Below are 20,400 nucleotides of genomic sequence, written 5' to 3' on the forward strand. Positions count from 1 at the left end.
GCAGCACAAAACTCTCAAGTCATCCTAGTTCATAATTTCAGTGGCATCCCTGACTCTTCCCCAGCCCTGACTTCCCATCTCCAGCTAACTGCTGAGTCCTACTGACTGCTCCACCACATTTCCCTTTTCCTCCTCAGACCACCACTTCATTCACTGGTTCTACTCATGAGAATGCCTTCAGTGTCTCCTCTCTTCACTCCTTTCTCCATATAGCTGATAAAATCACCTTTTTAGGGCACAGGTCTATGAATCAATCTCTCTGAAAAGGGACTAATAAACAGTATGATAAACACATATTATTATTATTAAGCATCAATGAGGCACTAGGGGAGTAAATATAAAGTAATTTGGGAAGGGAACTAGACTGGGAACTCCTTTTGCCTCTGTTTGTAGCCCCAGCCCGATAGTACAGTTATCTGGCACACAGTAGGCACTTAATAAACATTTACTGACTAACAGAGGAAATGATTCTTAACTTGGGCCTTGAAGCTCCCTTCTCAGCTTCCTTTGCTCGATCCACCATCCATATCATGCTCTCTAACTGTGGGTGTCTCCCAAGGCTCTGTCCAGGACCTCTTTTTTTTTTTTCTCTCCCCCTCTTTCTACTCTCTCAGTGACCTCATCAGCTGGCTCCGAAATCTATATATCCAGCCCTAATTTCTCTTCTGAGCTCCTGTCTCACGATACTAACTGCCTTTTGGACATTTCAGTTGGATAGCCCACAAACACTCCAAACTGAAATGTCTAAAATGGAAGCCATTATCTTTCTCTCCAAATGCACCCACCCCTTGTCTGAACTCTGTTATCTCTATCATAAGCACTATCTTTATTCTCACCACTGAGAGTCACAACAGTAGTATTATTTGTTACTCTTCATGGTCCCTTACTCCACACATCCAAACAGTTGTCCAACCTTGCTGTTTGTATCTCCACCACGTTGCTGCCATTCATCTTCTTCTTTCTACTGTGAGAAATTACTTCTCTCATATTTAATAACTAATTATTGAATCAGGACCAAGGTTTTTTCTCCTTTTCTATTTCCTCATTCAGAAATCAACCACTGTGGTAAATCTCTCTTAGAGATTTACCCAGGCCAAGATCTAATCAGACGTAAAAGAAATTCTAAGTTTGGGCTAATGAGTGTATTCCTGCTCATTATGCTTGCTCAGACAGGTCTGGAGAAAGGTTGATTCTCCCTATTATCGAGAAGGTGATTTATGGAAATTGATGTCTCTTTGACCAAGATTTGAGTGACCTAAGTCGCATACCCCAAGACCTTCATTTTAATATAGCTCACACCTCCCATTGTGTTAACGCATCCGAGTTGACTGCCACCCCTCAGGAACACCTACTCTTCAAAGGGCATTATAAACTGTGATCCCACCGCCATTAAGGGTCTTTGGTCTAAGAGAGACAGCCAAATGACCATCCTTTTATTAATAACCTGCTGGCCTTATTAATAAAATGATTAAATTACCCAGAAACTATGTCTTTAGAACCTTTGTAATCATCACACTGCTTACACAGACACCATTCTAATTCAGGAACTCAATCCCTTTTGCCTGGACCACTGCAACATTGTAATTGGTCTCTCTGCCTCAAATCTGTCTCTACTCTCATCCATCCTTTATACAGGTATCAAAGATATTTTCTTCATACACACATCTGATTATGTCATCTTTCCTTGTCCCTCACTCAATAAACTCTAGTGGCTTCCTATTATCTCTATGATCAAGTAATATGCCTCCATCTGGCACTTAAAGCTCTTCATAACCTGGCCTCTTCCTACCTTTCCTATTTTCTTATCCATCACTCTCTTTCACATATGCTATAGTTCATTCATATTGGCCTATTTGCTTTTTTTTCTTTAAGTTTTATTTTTAGTTCCACATTCTATCCCTTACTCCACCCACTGAGGTGAGAAATATGATACCCAATATACACATATAGTCATGCAAAACACATTTCTGCATTGGCCAAAAAAAAAAAAGCAAGAAAAATAAAGGAAAAAATATGCTTCAATCTGCACTCTGAGTCCACCAGTTCTCAATCTGGAGAAAAGTCATACTGACCTATTTGTTATTCCCCCCACGTGCAACACTCTGTCTCCCATCTTCAAGGCCTCAATGCCTGGGATGCTCTTCTTCCCTGACTCTTCAGAATCCTCAGTTTCCTACAAGACTAAGCTCCACTCCCACCTTCTGCAAGAGGCCTTTCTCAGCCTCCCTGAACTGCAAGCACCTTCCCTCTCCTCTAAGGCGAACTCTGTACACACCTTCTATGGTGCCTATTTAGGTACATGTCGTCTTCCCTACGGAATCATAAGGTCCTTGACGGCAGGGATTGTTACTGATCTTTTCATGGTGAATACCTAAAAAATACTTATTGATTGAATTATTGAAGGCTGTCCTGATCATCCAGCTGTTAGTGCCTTTTCTTCCAAAAATTATTTTTGTACATACATACATACATACATACATATATATATATACCCATATATATGCATATTTACACACGTATACCCCTTTCTTTCTCTCTCTCTTTTTCTCTCATCAACCCAATAAAATGTAAGCTCTTTGAGGGCAAGGAGTGTTTAATGTTTATTTCTCTAGTGCCCAGCATGATGCCTGACATGAAACAAATGCTAATAAATGTTTACTGAATGACTGATTGAAGAATGGGAATGGTTTTGATAGGCAGAGAGGTCTGGAAACTGCTAAGAGGAAGGAGGCATCTTAGGTAGAAGGGAACAGTGTTCAATGAATCCATGCTACTGTGATAATGAAAAAGTCAAAGGATCGCCTCTACCTTTCCTCCCTTTTCCCAGCTCAAGTGATAGGGACTTTCTGGAGATAATGCCACCAACTCCGCTAACACAATGGGGTGCGCTTTGGTGATAGTGGGAGAAGCTGTTCTGGGGCAGTTATGTAGGGCCAGTCCTCTGGTTAGGGGTCCTGATCAGCAGACAAGGCCCCCAGCAGCCCTGCTCTGTGTACGTTCAGTACGGCATCTAGGCACCCTTTGTAAGGCACAAGGCCTGTTGGGGTTGCTTGCTCCTTGAGGATGATAGATAACTAAGGAAAGTGAGTTTAAAGCCATTTGTGCATCTGGAAGATCTTAGGGTACCCCTGGATATCGAGAGATACCAGCAGGCACCTCAAACCTGGGCTAAAACACACAACAATTAGTAATAGTCTACGGCAACCCTGACTGGAGATGGGGTAGTGGTGCCTCAGTTCATTAATTTCCCAGCCCACAGGAAGACCTACATCTTCTATCACTCCTTATTCTCAGTGCCCGGCCATTCCAACTCTGCCTCTTACACAACAGTGAGGAATGTACCCTCAGCCAAGCAGGACCATCTGTGGTCAGTGTCTCAACCTTTTCAGTTTTGCTGGGCTATCATTCTACCATATTCATTTCTCAAACTTCAGGAGCAGAAGTTTGGATTGTGTATTAGCAGAATTTTTTTTTTGCCACCCCTGGAGAATTTGGTGTTATTTCAATGATTTATTTATTTATTCAATAATTTATTTTTTTCTTGGAAGGTAGAAGGGGCTAGATGTACAAAATGTAGAACTGTGTGTATCTTGGCTCAGGCACGAAGCACACAAAAAAATTTCATGTTTTGCTAGTATGTAGCTTTGGGTCTTCCGAAAATTCTGGACTCATTGCCTGCTAATGGACTAGATCATGGCCAACCTAAGCAATAAAAAAAATTAGCCACATGAGAAAAGAGTTCTTCTCTTAGTCCCATGCTACAGAAAGGCTGATAGATCAGCTTAACAACAGTGTTTGTATGGCTTTTAGTGAAATACTTTTAACTATCCTATAAACAACTGTGTTAGCTCACAACCTCTCCCTTTTCTTGTCCTACAAATGCCCAAGATGGAAAAAGACCCAGAAGTTTATGACACTAAGACTGAGGATTGTCTTTTGAGGGGGGTTAGGGCATTACAACTTTCCACGCAGGTAGAAAAGAACACTTCTTGACCACTCTACTGGGTTACTGGTACAGCCAGTTCTGCATTCACTATGGACCTAGTTAACTGAAATCCACAGATAATCCATGAAGCCTACAAGAGGTAACAGCACCAACTTTCTCCTAACTAACTTTTCGCCAGAATTATTCAACAGGAATGAAATGAATGAATTTGGGTTTCAGCTCTTCTTCAATGCCCTGATGCTCTGAGGCGAGGGGCGGGGAGGGGTGGGAGGGGAGGGGATGCCCATCCAAGGAAGAGGAATACTGGGCTAAGAGAGTCCACAAATTAGTTAACTGGCTTCTGAAGCAGGAAGCTGACCCTTCCCTGTGAAATGACATGAGGCTATTAGATGGTTAAGCGGGCTCTGCTCAGAGCATCTGAAGAGAGCTCTGTTGACCAATGATGTTTTTTTTTCTCTACCTGAGTTTTACAATGTGGCTCAACCAGGGACCAAGCTGATCAAGAGGATTTAGAATTAAGAACTAAACTAAGCCTTCTCTGAGGAGCAGTAACTAGGCAGAAATGCCATCTGGTGACCCTGGCTTGGGCAGACCAGCCAGAAGGTGAGGATAGGGCAAGGGGAAGGATGCCTGTGAAGAGCATTTGCAAGAAAGATGACTGATGGCACCCAACCCCTCACCCCACTTCCCCAAGCATCCTCCAAAGCAGACCCAGTGTCTTGTGCTTTTGCTTCACAATAGGTGAGGTACATAGATAGGCAAGCTGAGCCAGAATGGGATGACTGAACTTGCCCAAAGCCTACAGCACATCAGGAGCAGACATCCCCCTAGTACCTAAAACACAGCAAAAACAGAACTTGGGTACCAGCCAGGGTGCAAACAGCAGTTCGGCCTTTGCTGATCTGCAAGATGAAGGAGTTTCTAAAGTGTGCCCAGAACCAGGGTGACCTTATGCTGTGTGAGGGGTTAGCCTCATCAAATGGATCAGCTTAATTAAGACCTTCAAAATGAAGAAATGGAAAATAAACTCTGAGAGACCAAGCTAATTTAGCATAAAACCATAACTGATAGTGAAGTAAATAAGGAGACCACCAGGAACTCTCTCTCTTTATCTACACGTCCCCAGTAAGTCTCTCTTCTCCAAAATGTCCTCTTGCTGCTCACTTTGGCAGCATATATGCATAGATAAGCCTGGAATAATACAGAGGAGATTAGCATGAACTCTGAGCAAAGGTGACACATAAATTCATGAAGCATTCCATATTTTTCTACCTGCCAAGACACACACAGAAACTATGTGAATATAATCATAAAATAAGAGCTTGTATTGGTCTGCTAGACCACAGTCAAACACACCATATATCGATCCTGACATAGTGGTGTCATTGTAGTCTTCTTTGAATACAAAGGATAACAACCATACAAGGCAGATCTAAACATCTGGAGAAATATTAATTACTCATGGGTAGGCAGAGCCAACATAATAAAAATAACAATACTGCATATATTAATTTACTTATTCAGTGTCATACCCATTAAACATCCAAAGAATTACAGAGCTAGAAGAAAACAATTAAATTATTCTGGAGGATCAAAAGGTCAAGAATATCAAGGTAATTAATGAAAAAAAAATGCGAAGGAAAAGGGCCTAGCAGCACCAGATCTCAAACTATACTACAAAGACTGTAATCATTAAATAATTTGGTACTGGGTAATGAACAGATTTATCAATGGAGCAGATTAGGTGAACATTATATAGAAGGAAATGAACATAATAACCTGATGTTCAATAAACCCAAGTATCCCAGCTACTGGGGCAAGAACTCCCTATTGAACAAAAACTTGTGAAAACTGTAAAGTAGTCTGGTAGAAACTAGGTACAGACTAACATCTCACATCATATACCACGATAAACTCAAAATGGGCATATGATTTACACATGAAGGGTGACATCATAAACAAATTAGTAAAGCATGGAAGAAATTACCTCTCAGATCTATGGACAGGACAAGAGTTCATGATCAAGCTAGAGATAACAGAGATTCAATGGGGGTAAAATAAATAATTTTGATTAGATAAAGTTTAAAAGTATTTGCACAAACAAAACCAGCACAGTTAAAATCAGAAGCAGTAAACCGAGAAAAAAAATCTTTGCAGCAAATTTCTTAGATAAAGGTCTCATTTCTAAGATACAGAGGGAACTGAATAAAATTAACAAGAAAAAGAGCTGTTCCCTAATTGATAAATGGTCAAAGCATATGAATAGATAATTTTTAGAGGAAGAAATCCAAGCTATCAATAGCCATATTTTAAAAAATGCTCCACAATCACTAATAATTAGAGAAATAGAAATTAAAACAACTCTGAGGTACCACCTTCATACCCATCAGATTAGTGAAAATGACAAAAATGGAAAATGACAAGTGCTGGAGGGGTTGTAGGAAAACAGGTACACTAATGCATTGTTGGCAGAGCTGTGAACTAACATTCTGGAAAGCAATTTGGAACTATGTCCCAAAAGCTATTAAATCGTGCATACCCCTTGACAAGTGATACTACTATTAGGTCAATATCCCTAAGAGATCAAAGAAAGAAAGAACTCATATATATAAACATATTTATAGCAGCTTTTTTTGTAGTGGCAAAGAATTGGAAATTGAGGGGATGCTCATGAATTGGGGAATAGCTGAATAAGTTGTGGACCAACCAGAAGGCTACTGTAAAAGTCTAGTAATGAGGTAACGAGTGTCTGCAACAGGGTGGCTGTAGTGTTAGAGGAGAGAAAGGGACAAGCACAAGACAGGTTTCAAAGGTAGAGCTGGCAACAGAATGGACAGGAGGGGTGAGAGTGAGGAGTGAAGGATGACATCTGTATTGTGAGCCTGGCTGAATGGGAGGACCATGGTACCCTGAGAGTAAAGAGGAAGTTAGGAAGAGGGAGAGATAATAATGAGTTCACTGTTTTGTTATGTACCTATATGCTTTCCCACATTGGAGAATGTAATTTATTAATTAGAGAAATGTAAAGGTAAATTAGGCTTGTTGAACATGTTGAAGGGAACCAGAGAAAGGGACCAGATTTCAGCTCTGTTCCTTCTGGAATGGGTTAAATTCTAGGGCCCTCGATGGGATTGGAGGTGGGGAGGGGGTGAGAGTAGAGATGAAGCCCCTCCATACATTACAGCTGAGAAAGGGCCAGGTTCTATCTGGTCTTTGCCACATCTAGTTCTTGGACTTCTACAGTACTCCTATGTGATGTGGGGAGCTCCTAGTTTCAGAATCTCCAAATTCTCAGCTCTTTTGGGTCTTGCTTCTTAAGGAACTTTTTAAAAAGCTGTGATTGAACATCTGTCTTCAAGGAGGTCCATGTGCCAATCAGACAGATAACTGGGTCTATTCCTGGCTTCATCCAAATTTTCAGGGCAGAGGGGCAGGAGAAAGGATCTCCAGGCCACCTGTTGGATGACATCTGTGACTATCTTGGCTGGTTGTCCAGAGAGTCCGACTCTGGCCCTTTCCAGTGACACCCTCCCCTCCCCAACTCACCCACTGTCTTTTCATTGAGATAACAGGGATTAAACTCAATACACTACTTCACTCCTAATTTGGAAAAAAGAAATGCTGGCTGTCCTCACAGGTGGGCAAGAAAAGGGGCATTTCAGCACAAACATACTTGGACGAGGCTCAGAGCACTGGGATTTCTGGCCTGCTGTCTGCCTCCCATAAAACAAATAATCCCATGGGGCTTTAGTGATCCTCCCTGTCTCCAGGGCTGGCCAACATTCTTTCAGTGCTATGCCCTGGCCCAGCTTGGCTGTAGAGCCTCAGTGGGAATCCTGTGGGCCAGAGGTCAGGCTGAAAGGCATTGGCACTGGGACAGGGATGGATGAAGATGCAGTAAAGCCTCATTGGCAGGAACATGCCAGCCAGCCCAGATGTGGATATATTCCTAAAGGCTAAACCGATGGTGACTCACTGGGGCCAAGTGTCATCCAACTCAGCCACGAAAAAAGAGAGGATACCAGGCACCTTTCCTTGTTACCTCTCCTGCTATTCTTGTCTCTTTGCCTGAGTCCCACCTGGTAGTGAGATATGTGGTGCAGTGGAAAGAAAACTGTGGTGGGATCCTAAGTGGGGACAGGTCTGGCTGCTACTCTTGGTTTTGTCACGAGATGTGAGACTAGGTATTTCAGCTAACTTCTCAGGGCTGGGCTCAGTTTTCTTATTCATGAAACGGGGCTTAAAGTACCTTTCCCATTTACCCCTCAGGGTTGCCAAAGGACCGAATGGTTACAGGAGCATTCTGAATACAATAAAGTGCTTTATGATAAGGCATTATAATCACTAATTCCTGGACAGAGGTGTGCTCAGCTCAGTTCAGTTCACCTCTTTTCCAAACTGAAGACAGAAGGCAGGTGAGAATCTTAAGAAGGCCCACTCTAAAGTAGACTGTGGGGGCCACAGCTGCTATTTAAAGAGGTAGCCATAAGATAAATAAGGATTCAAAGGGAAAAATACAGATGTTGGCTGGCAAAATGGTACTTCCTGTTGCTGACTTCACTGGGTGCTGCATGAAAACAAACAAACAAAAGCCCATGTCCCAAGTATTAAATCTGTTTCTGATTTTCTTTTCCATCTTTGCTACTTTCAGACAATGCATTCTTACATAACTTTCAGCTTAACAGCAGATAGGCTACTCCAGATGGCAATGATTTCACTCTGGACTGGTAAACTATGCCCTAATTTTTTTTTTTAAACTTACAGGTAAGGAGGAGTAGAGGTGGGAGTAGGAAAACTACCAAAGCCTTGTTGATTTTTCCTTCAAGTAAAATTCAAGTTCCTTGAGCTCAAAGATAGAGACTTTTTTGTCTTTTTTTGTCAGTGCATTAAACATAAAAAGTGATTAATAAAGCCATCATTTCTCTGGACAGAGAGCCAGAATATAAACCACCAAGTGTGGGGTATAGATGTGAGACTTCCGTGTCTGTCCCATCACTCCCTCAGTAGTCCCAAGAACTTTCCCCACTGCTGAAACCAGGGCCTAGTCTGAGCTAACAGGCCAAATCTACAGACAGAAATCTACTGGGGGGGGGGCACACAGCTTCTTGGTCCCTTTTGAGGTTAGCCTGGATCTCTTAGAGCAGATGCCCTTCATCCACTGTTACCTCTTCTTGATCTTGAGCCTTCCCTTCCCCATGCCATTTGCTGATCTTTGATTTCTGAGATCTTCCTTCTTCCATTCTTTTCATCTTATAATCTCTTGACTTATATGTTCCACTCTCCTCCTTTCTCCCAGTCTCTGACAATGACTTTTTTCCTTACCAAAGTCAGTGATTCTATATGTGTCCTGGACCTCATCCCCTCCAGTCTTCTCCAGCAGGTTTCAGCACCAATCATTCTCCCCTCACTCTGGAACATCTGACTTTTCTGTTAGTTCCTTCTTTACTGCCTGTCTATGGTACTGGAGGAGAGGGGGAGGCTGACGACTTTGCTCAGCTCTACCTCACTCAAATCTAATTTGTGTGCAAGTCAAGATATCACCCTCATGATGTCATTGGTCTTCTTCAAGAACAAAGAATGAACCACAAACAAATAAACCCAAGTCTTCCTGCTTCTTAAAAAAATTTCAGTCGACCCTACCATTTCCTCATGCCATCATACTATATCTCACCTCCCTTTTTCAGTTGAACTCCTTGAAAACATCTTCTATATTTGATGCCTCTGCTTTCTCTCCTCTCATTTACTCCTTAACCCTTTATAATCTGGCTTCCAACCTTGTCCCTCAACTGAAACTGCTCTGTCTGAAGTCAGCAATGATCTCTTAACTATGAAGCCTGATTATTTTTATTCAGTCCTCATCTTTTTTGACCTACCTGCCTTATTTGATCCTGTTAACAACTCTTTCCTCTTGATTACTCTCCTACGTTTCTGTGATACTACTCTCTCCTTCTCTGATCACTCCTCATTTTTGTTTGCTGGCTCATAGACTATGAGCTTATATCATAGAAATAGGAAAAGTAGGTAGAAGGTAGGAGTAATTTGTCAAGATTTAGCAAATGATTGAGTATGTGGGGTGAGAAAGTATAACCTAAAAGACTGGAAATCCTTTTCTTCATCCTTTTACCATTCAGAAGTGGCTTTGACAGAAATAGGGAAGTTTGGAAGAGGGAAGGGTTTAAAGGAAAGAATGATTTCCATTTTGGATGTGTTAAATTTGAGATGTCTCAGGGATATCTAGTTTGGAATGTCCAATGTGTAACAAACTCAGGGAAGAGGTTAGGGCTAGACCTGGTAGTCATCTGCACAGAGTAAATCCATGGGAGCTGATGAGGTTGTCAAGAAAGAGGATGCAGAAGGAAGAAGAGAGAGAGAAGGGCTTAGAATTGAAATTTGGGGAACAACATCTCTCATCTCCAATCCCTTCTTCTCCCGCATATGCAATACCACCTTGGTTGAGTCCCTTGTCACCTCCTGCTTAGCCTAAATGATGGTCACAGCTCCTGATTTGTTGCCCTTCCTCACATTTCAATCCACTCCAGTCCACCCTCCACACTGTTGCTAATATAATACTCCTTAAATGTGCAGAACTAACCAAATCCCTCCCCAAGACAACCAGATCCAGTGTCTTCCCATTGCTTTTAGGATACAGTATCAACTCCTCTATTTCGCTTTTAAAGCCCTACACACCTTGGTCCCAATCTACCTTTCAGGTCTCAAAGAATATTTTTCCCTCTTCTGTACTTTGGGATCTAGTCAAATCAGCTTTCTCTCTGTTCCTCACTCCACCTCTGGTTTCTGTGTTCTTACACCGGCCACCCCATGCCTGGAACGCACTCTCTCCTTACCTCCAATCTCAGAGTCCCTCTCTTCCTTTAAGCTGTAGCTGAGGCACGATCTTTTGCATGAAGCCTCTCCTGAGCCCTCCCCCAGCTCCCCGTACCTCTTAATGCCTCACTCCTAAAGTACCTTATGTTTAATTAGCTGGCACATATTTGTGTTTATCCATTTAATATTTATGCGGTACATAATTATGTGTGCATTTGTCTGCTCCCCCTTCCCATTTAGAATGGAAGCTCTTTACAAGTAGGGATTGGTTCATTCTTAGTACTTGTATACGTAGAGCCCAGCACAGTGCCTAGCACACAGTAGATGCTTAATAAGTGCTTACCAAAGTGCTTGACTGAGGCTCCCACACTGGAGAAGCCCATGGGGCTCAGGCAGAAGACACAAACAAACAGACTGATGGGGTAGGTGGTCAATGACAGGTTTTTCCAAGTTTGGCACACAGACTATCAGGAGGACCTGGGGTGTAGTTCCAAGCAGCACAAGGGCCACTAATCCTGGCCCTCTATGTCCAGGAATGATGCTTATCCCCTAGAAACTGTCTGGCAGGGGCCAAACAGCTATGTATGTCATGGCACATTGTCCTCAAGCCTTGTGCCATGCACCTAAAGAAGACTTTAGTCAGCTCTGAGCTCAACTTGTTTCTGTGAATATAATCAATTACCAAAGGAAAGAAAGAGTCCTTCTGCCATGTTTCTCATTGGAATGCTGATTGGGGCTCTAGGGAGGCCAGTAACCATCTCTTTTCACCAGTTGCCAACAAGGAAATCAAAGGCCAGTAAATTAAGTTAGTACTTGTTTCTCTGTTTCTGGCACTTTCCAGGGAAACCAAGGCTCCCTATCTATTTCTTCCCTTCTCCACCCCATGCTGGTCCCCCACCCCCAACGCACAAACGTGAGTGCAAAAAGCCATCCCTTCTGGACAAGTGTCGGACAGAGAAAGAGCCACAAGCTCCTCTAAAGACATAAGAAGCTAAAAGTTCTCCAGAATCAAAGCAAGTCCAGAGACAAGTACCTCCTGGCTGTGGGCCTCTCTGTGGCTCCTGACAATATCCTGGGAGAACCTTGGAGGGCATCTGTCCAATCCGCACCTGCCTTTGGCCTCCCTTCTACTCTAGCTGCAACCAGTCATTATCCAGCTTCAGCTTGAAGATCTCAGTGGTGAAGAGCCTATTAAATCCCTTCCACTTTGAGACAACTGTAATTGTCAGAACTTTTTTTAAAGTCAAACAGAAATCTACTTCTTTGCAAACTCTGGCTCCTAGTTTTGCCCTCTGTGGTCAAGCAAGACCTCTCTAATCCTCCTCCACCCCTTCCATGATAGGCCTTTTGATCCCTGAAGACAGCTATGATACATCCCATAAGTCGTCCTCTATTTCCCCTTCAGGAGGTCAGGGGGCAAAGCAATGACATGGGCTACAGGGCCAGGTTCTCTCTGCCCTCCCCCCACCCCCAAACCCTTAGCCTCTCCAAAAGAGCCTGGCACATTTCCTATCCCCTTCAAGCTCCTCCTCTACCTGGTTTGATGGCATTCATGACGGCCCGGCAGGATCTCAGCACAGCTTCATAGATGGCCTTCTGGTCAGGGGTGAATTTCCCATTAGCAGGGAAGGTGCAGGTGATATCAGATGAGAAACAGTAATATTCACCTCCCATGTCAAACAAACTGAGAAAAGGTAAGAGAAACAAGAGATTATACAGGAGGCTTTAAGAGAAATCTCACCCCCACTCCCCCTGACCTCCAAGAGTTCATCACTTGAATAATTCAGTCTCCGATTTGGGTCTCGACATGACATATTCCTCCTGTTCTCCCTTTGTCTTTTACTCTCTGATCACAGAATGGGTGGGGGGAGATGGAAGAGCAGACATTCAACCCCACTAATTCCAGCTGACCTGCTGTCAGTACAGAAGGGGAATGCACAGCGGAGCACCATCAGTAAAACGAGGTAGTGTTTAACTATTCACACTACTGGGTATAATGGAGGCTGGGCAGGCTAATCATGCTTATAGATAACTGAGCACTGACCACAAATATGCAGCAACAGCAAATCTCCATTGCTGTGAATGTAGCCTCAACTGCAATGATGACAGCATGTTTCTGCAGAAACAGCACTGGACCTAGAGGCAGAGCACCTGGGCCTAGACGGGCGCGGCCAGTCCACTCGGCTGGCTGTCACCATGTCAATTCCTGCTATCCTCCAAATGGGCTTCCACTACTGTTCGACAGCATGCGACACAGCAAGGGCTAGTGGTATAGGAGCAGGCAGGGTCAGACTGACCCAGTTATGGCTTCAGTTTTGCTGCTATGAAAATGGAGGGGACTGTGTTCAAGTGACCTATGCTGCTGCCTGGAACCCCCTAAGCCATGTGTGACCCCAGTCCTCCCAGGCCCCAGGCCAGAGAGCCTTATGTTGAACAAATCCTTTGTGCACGGCTCCCTGAGGAGACATCCATCCCCTGGACTGGCAGGCGGCCCTGTAGGCCACTCTGGTCATGTATTACTCACTCCAGGAGAGGGAGAAAGGGCAAGCCAAGCAGAGCATTTGCCATCTTGAACCCCACAATCATCTAAGTAGAGCTGAGGAATGGGAACAGAGCTGTGCCTAGACACCTCTGTATCTATAACACAAAGCTGTAGAGGCAATTTCTACTTGCAGCCACCATAGTTCTCCATAGCCAGCATGTCTAAAAATCAAGGACTGTGATTTGCTGCAAAGCCATAGAATACTGCATAGAGTCTTGCACAATAGATGCCCCTTGAAATACTTGCTGAGTGAAAGGAAGCCAAGCCCCTCATTCCCCCTCCCCGCCCCCCACCTCAGCCTAACAAACTCCCCACAAGCTGGAACACTTAGAGGCTCAAAGGCAACTTCTTTCAGGGTAAGGGTGTCTGGGGAGACAAACAAACTGGCAAGGTTCAGATCTTCACTGTGGTACCGGTAACCCTGATTCTAGGGAAGGACGTGGTTTGGAGAGTAAGGCTGGGAAATTGAGAGAAGGGTGTCTTCTAGAACAGGGATCTCTCTCAGGGGACCGGCCCCTCTTTCCTTCAGGGGACAGGTACAGGTTCATGCTGTAACCAGGCTGACAAAGTGAAGAGAGGGCCAGGAGTTGGGTGCAGGGGAGGATTTCCATCCATATTCCCATCCCCAGGGCACACTGTGGTGGAAGGAATATTTCAAATATGAATGTGTTTTCTCTGTGGAATCTTGGCAAGTTTTGCTCTATCCAGTATAGCCTCCCCCCAGGGCTGGGAGTGACTGGGACAACTATGGGACTGTTAGGAAGCAGGAATGTGGCAACCCCATACCACAAAGAGGATGATGGCTCCCTGGTTGGGTAAACCTCTCTTTCCCCTGACTCCATACATCCTGTGAACTCTATCCCTCATTCTCTCCCTCCTTGGGAAGTTGGAACCCTACACAATTCAGGGTAATAGAGGGGAGCATTTCAGCAAATTTGTCAGAATTGGGGGAAAAAATTGCTAAGAGAAAGGAAGTGGAGAAGGAGGCAGGAGTCTAAAGGACACCAAATCCTTATGAAATACAGCAAACTTTTATTAAGAATCCACACGGTTAGTGGATAGAGAACAGTTCCTGTTCTTACGGGACTTAGAGGAGGATAGGACAAAGCATTAACACAGATAACCATAACACACACCAGCTCACATATGGCGTGCTTAAAAAATCCCCTCTTACTGGTTAGGGGGGAATGATAAAGAAGTCACTAAGAGGTGGGGGCCACCATGCCCACTCTCAAGGGACCACTACCAGTGTCATAACTATGTTGCTGGCAAGCTAATCATGGTCACAGGTAACTGTTGATCCACAATCATGACAGAAGCAGCAAATTTCCATGGTTAAGCACCTAACTTCCAGTGAAATAGAGGCAGCATGTTTCAGTGGAAAGAACACTACCTCTGGAGTCAGAGCACCTGGGTTCAAGGCTACCTGTCTGGCTTTGGGCAAGCTATTGAGTCTTCCTGGGTCTCAATTTCCTCACCTGTACTATGTATGATGTATCAGATAGACTCTTAGGTTCCTTCTAGTTATAAATCTATGCTTCTTTGGTCTTATGATGAAATGAAAAAAAAATGGAGTGAATACAGTGCAAACTTAGCCACAGATTCATCATGGATAAAAGACTTGAGATCCATGAGGGAGGCTCATCCCATGCCAATATCAGAGTGGAGCCAATAAGCTCTTGAGAATCCCAGACTGTCTCTGGTGACCCCAGGCTACCCTTGACTCCTAAGAGCCCTCATTTCAGAGATATCACCAAGACTCATATAAATGTCTACAGAAAGATCTGGAGGCCAAACCCAGAGTGGGGCATCAGTGTGTGAGATAGGAATATGTCTCTGGCACCAGTTCCCCTCCCCCAAGGATAACAAAGGCAAACTTGTCAGCGGTTACAAAGATTGCAAAGATGCAAAGGAGCTGACTGTCAGCCACAAAGAACCGTACTCCCATCTTCACTTTTTGCCTGGGCTCCTGCCTGGGAATGCAAGGTCGAAGTGAGGAAAATAGATGACTATGGATACCCAGCACATGTCCCTAAGTATGATAACCACTGTTATATAGAAAGCCTGGGAGAGATCACCCTAAGTTCACCTGCCTATAGGGAGATAGGGCCCTTTGTGAATGAGCAGAGTGATCATAGCCACTGTCCCAGGTGTGTGGGTCTAGCAGACCTGTTTACTTCTGGGCAATAAGCTAATTGACCTTCCACAATTAAGAGAACACCAAGGCTAAGTGGAGCTCCAGGGCACAGCTGTCACTGGATTCCTGGGTCTAAGCCAATCAGCCCTTGGGCTATATGACATGGTGCTTCTCACTGGGGGGCAAAAACCATAATTTTCTAATTATCTTATGATATCATTCTAATTAGTTAATTGTCAAATTATAAAGCAACGGAAAGCAAAATGGATTCTCTGCTAGGACAATGACTCACACTTGAACCAGTATGCCAAGGATTCCCTTCTAGTTATTTCAGAGGTCTTCTGAAATATACTGCCCATTAAAGCACACATAAACACAAATATCCAATTGATGGGCTAAAATTTCTCCATTGCCTGTTACTGACTAACAAATAAGTCATTCTTCCTCAGTAAGAACATTCTCAGACTCTTCACAGAAATTTACATCTTTTATTCAATATTAACACAAGTTGCTATAGTTCGGAAAAAAAACAATTTGCACTGGGAAGAGGAATGATGAAAGTAGTTTGTACACACAAGTACACTCACATGTACACTCCAAGGCACACATGTGCTCTGTAATTCTGAGACCTGCTCTGCTTTGGTGACTTCAGAGCTGGGCCAGGCTTCCCATTCCAGCCTGCACACCCCCAAGCACCACCTAACCCATATGGGCTTTCCATGATCTAACCTCAGAACTCTGCCACTTATTATCGGTCACCGTCTTGCCTGCCTAGATTTGGGGAGGCCCCTTTCCTCTCTTACACAGCCTCCCAGCTGCTCCACTGATATCACAAGCACTAGGTAACTCCAGGCCACTGGGGAATATCTGCACAGCTCTACCTTTATGGCCACTTGCATGGTCCTCCTCTCTGCCATAGCTCACCTAGGGGACATGAACTAGGGGCCCTCTTTTCATACAAACCACAGCAGCAAAACCAGTCTGGCCACAAAAAGCTCTTCAGACAGAGGCTAAGTGTATAAGTCTGTTTCCCAAAAATCTTCACTTTAATCTTCTAAAAACAAACAAGCAAACAAACCCAAAAACCCATGTGCAAAAATATATTTACTCCTTCACTCAATGTTTATTGTGTATGTATGCATATCCTGTATGCTTAGTATGGTGGTGGGTATTGTGAGTGAGACAGTGACAGAAGACATAGCCCAACTCCTGCTAGCTCCTAGCCTGGCTAGGAAGACTAGAGTCACACCTAAGAAGAAAACAATGCTGGGCAGTCCATGGGTCAATGTCAAACAAGTAATACAAGCAATAACTTTTGGGAAGAAATGGATACAGAATGCCACAGGAAGAGTCACAATAAACGAACACCATGTTTCTGGGGTTCTGATAATTCTCTTTAATTTGATGGTTTCAGCCTCCCTTTTTAATCTGCCTTCATGCTCACAATTCAAAATCTTACAGGTAATATTACATGGAGCTAAATAAATGATGGAATCCCTCTAGTAATCACTTGAGCTCACATGCTGCTCAGTACTCTGGGTTAGGTCCTTTAGAAGCTTTCCAGGGGCCTCCACTCCTATCCCTACTGAGTGCACCCTGCTGTTACCACAGGCAAGAAGAGCTTGTCAGGACAGAGTGGGAGTGGAGTTGGGGTTGGGGCCAGAGCCAGAGCTTAGCCTAGTCAGGGCACACGGCCCACACACCTGGCTTTACTGGGGCTGACATAAAACGACACACCAGACCTAGGTCCTTCTTCTTCCAGGGAAGGTTTGCAAACCTGATGAGTCGAAAAGCAACTTGCTTTATTTGATGTTTTGAACTTATTTGGGTTTCATCCAATCCTTCAGACTACAGGTCTAGGTTGTGCTTTTTAATATACTTTTTCATTCATTCATTTCCTGCAGAGCCCATGAATGGCTCACTGGGGGATTTGTCATGGCTATATCACCAATAGGGAAACTGAGGGTCTATGAGAAAGTCTAGCGAGCCAATCAAACAGGGAATCAGAAGCTTGGGACTTGAGTCCAGGGATCTGTCATTAATCTGCTGTGTGACCATAAGCAAGACATGTCAACTCTCTGGGCTTGAGTTTCAAATATAAAGTGGGAATAATATGTGTACCATACATTCCCTTCCTAGGATCGTGCGCGCGCGTGTGTGTGTGTGTGTGTGTGTGTGTGTGTGTGTGTGTGTGTGTGTGTGTGTGTATGTGTGCGCGCGTAGGGGATGTGGGGGTGGGTGTCTCCTCAAGGGAAGATAGCTTGTGGTGAGCCACGTGAACAAAAGGAGCACTCCCTGTGCCGAGAGCTCCCCCCTGCGCTCCCTCAGCACTGAGCCTCTGCCCCGCAGAACAGATGGCCCAGGATCACACAAGGAAAGCATGCAGTTTTCATTTGAGCTCTGCAAAGTCAACAAAAGAGACATATTTTGTGGTTTGTTGATTCAGAACATCCAGGAACAGCCCAGGCAAACCAGTACAGAAGCCACGGAGTAAGAAGCTGGTACACAAGGCTACGAATGCTCCCACCACATCAGAGGGCCTGACTGTAAAAATGACTTCTGAGTCGTGGAACAATTAAGCAGAGGGCAGAGGGAATGGGGATTAGTATCTCCAGCTGAAGCAACCCTGGCTGTCCTTGTTCACAAGGCCCTGGAGCAGTATGAGGCCAGGAGAAGCTGCCAAGTGTAACCCAGTTACTGTCTCTCCCGCCGGGAGCCTTCTTCAAGCCCCTGGCAAAAAAAGAAGTAACTTAAAAAACAAAACAAAAAAAACCCCTTTTTGTCTTAAAAGTGCCTGTTGGACTCACACCAAACTGAGCTCAGAACGCTGGCCTGGAGGCCTTCCTGGCTGAGCTGTCCCTCTGGAACCTCTCATTCTGGGACTCTGCTCTCCCAAAGCAAGAAGAATCTGCCTGCTCTGACTATCCCTTGGGTTTTGCTGTTCCTCAATCAAATCTTTTGCATTCACTTCCCTGGGTCCTCTGGCCCTACTAGGGTAATTCACATTCTAGGTCTGGGGCAAGGATTTCTAGCTGTAACTTTCCATGATATTTTTCTAGGCATTGGGTTTTAAAAGCAGGGTAGTTGGGAAAGCGCACAGGAGTTCAATCAGGAGAGGTCGGGGTTCAAAAGCTGTCTTTGACACTTCCTCGCTCTATAACCATGACTAAGTGGTCTAACTTTTCTAAGCCTCAAGTTTCCTCATGTGTAAAACAGCACCTACCTCACAGTTGTGGAGAACAAATGAGGCAACACATATAAAATGCTCTGCAAGCCTTAATGCACCATGTAAATATCAGTTAACATCACAGTTGTTGTTATTGTTCTAATATACAACAAGCTCACTGCTTTCAAGTGCAGCAAGGGCCAGGGTAATGGGCCAAAAGGCATTTAATGGAAAAGGTGATATCCACGTTTTGCTAATTCTAGCTTTCCATGATTATATTTTCAGAGAAAGATATCACTTGTTTCGCTTATTAACGCAGCTACTGTTTGTCTGAACTCCACCTTCAATTTCTTGTTTATAGAGAATGAAGTCAACCAATGGGGCTTCCTGCACTTCAGAAATGGGACAACACGAACCACCTCTTTGTCCTTGGGGACAGAAGAGTCCTGGGATACACATGTCTGCTGCAGACTGTTGGCTTGGGCAAAAACTTGCCCAAAGCTCAGAGATCCAATTCAATTCAATGAAAATTAATTAAATGCAGTTATCTATTACGTGCAGCAGAATATGAATAGAATATAAGCTCTTCCAGCAGAATGTAAGCTCCTAGAGGGAGGGGAATTTTTTTTTTTTGCTTTTAGGCAATTGAGGTTAAGCGACTTGCCCAGGGTCACACAGCTAGTGTCAGGTGTCTGCTCTGAGCCCGGATTTGAACTCAGGTCCTCCTGACTTCAGGGCCAGTGCTCTATGCACTGCGCCACCTACCTGCCCCTAGGGACGGGAATATTTAAATGCCATCTGTCTATTGCTGGCACCTGACACAGTGCCTTACACTTAGTAGGTACTTAATAAATGCTTGTTGAATTAAACTGTTGAACTGTCAGAGACTGTGCTTGGGGGGTGTGTGTGGGGGTGGGGTTTCAACCAGAGATCCAGCATATACCTATTCTCAAGAAGTTTACAACCAAATGGGGAAAATAACAATTACACAAATAACTATGATACAAGGGGAGAGTAAGGTAAGTGTGAAGAAGAAGTCCAGGCAAAGTGCTATGAGAAATGTGAGGAGGGAGATTGATGGCAAGGGGGGGTGGGGTGGGTGGGGAGTGTGAAGGGGAAGGTTCAGATATGCTTCCAAACAGGAGGGGACATAAGAGTTTGGCCATGAAGAAACCGAGAGCCTTTAATACATGGGAATAGGGGGAGGAAGAGGTTCTATTCCAAGAACAGTGGACATCATGAGCAAAGGCAAAAAGGTGAGAGACGACAAGATGAGAATGCAAGGTAGTCCAGGTTGGCTCCAATGTGGACTACGTAAAGGGAAACAGTGTGAAATAAGGCTGGAGAGCTAAGCTGGAGCCAGAGTGTGGATGGGCCACGAATGCCACAGTCCCTTTTTCTGGATCGTCAGGCCAAGCCATCATTAGAACCTCAGAGGAGCGAAGAGTAAAATCTCTAAGTAAAAACAGAAATTGCACTATTTAAAAAATAAGGAACCTTCAGTCAAGAGCTCGCCAACACCCAAGGGATAACTGGCACTAGAAGGCATTAAAAAGAAAGAGTGGAACCAATGCTACTCTTTCTTCTCCTCCAAGAAACTAAGCTTGATCAGAGTCTCCAACTCAAAGCTGGCGATGATCAGTACATGAACTGACTTGGGGAGATTCTTCTGGCTAAAAATCCCAGGTGTCCAGGCAGGTCCAACTTCATCCTCCAGAGTTTTTTAAAGCTTTAACTTGGTTTTTTACTTGAAACCCTCCACTTTCAGAAGAAGGAAGTATAGC

General features: G+C 44.1%; 1 protein-coding gene and 1 pseudogene across 1 annotated transcript in view; one reads left to right on the forward strand and one right to left on the reverse strand.

Moving 5' to 3' along the window:
• Positions 1–20,400, reverse strand: part of PEPD (peptidase D) — a 257,325-nt gene that overhangs the window by 25,544 nt on the left and 211,381 nt on the right. Inside the window, exon 12 of the mRNA XM_020985026.2 lies at positions 12,307–12,455. Coding sequence (XP_020840685.1) covers positions 12,307–12,455 — 149 coding nt within the window. The remainder of the gene's footprint in view (positions 1–12,306; positions 12,456–20,400) is intronic.
• LOC144456018 (U6 spliceosomal RNA) lies at positions 5,118–5,214 on the forward strand (annotated as a pseudogene).

This window comes from Phascolarctos cinereus, unplaced genomic scaffold (assembly GCF_003287225.1).
Source record: "Phascolarctos cinereus isolate Bilbo 61053 unplaced genomic scaffold, phaCin_HiC Scaffold_2;HRSCAF=192, whole genome shotgun sequence".
NCBI classification, from domain to species: domain Eukaryota; kingdom Metazoa; phylum Chordata; class Mammalia; order Diprotodontia; family Phascolarctidae; genus Phascolarctos; species Phascolarctos cinereus.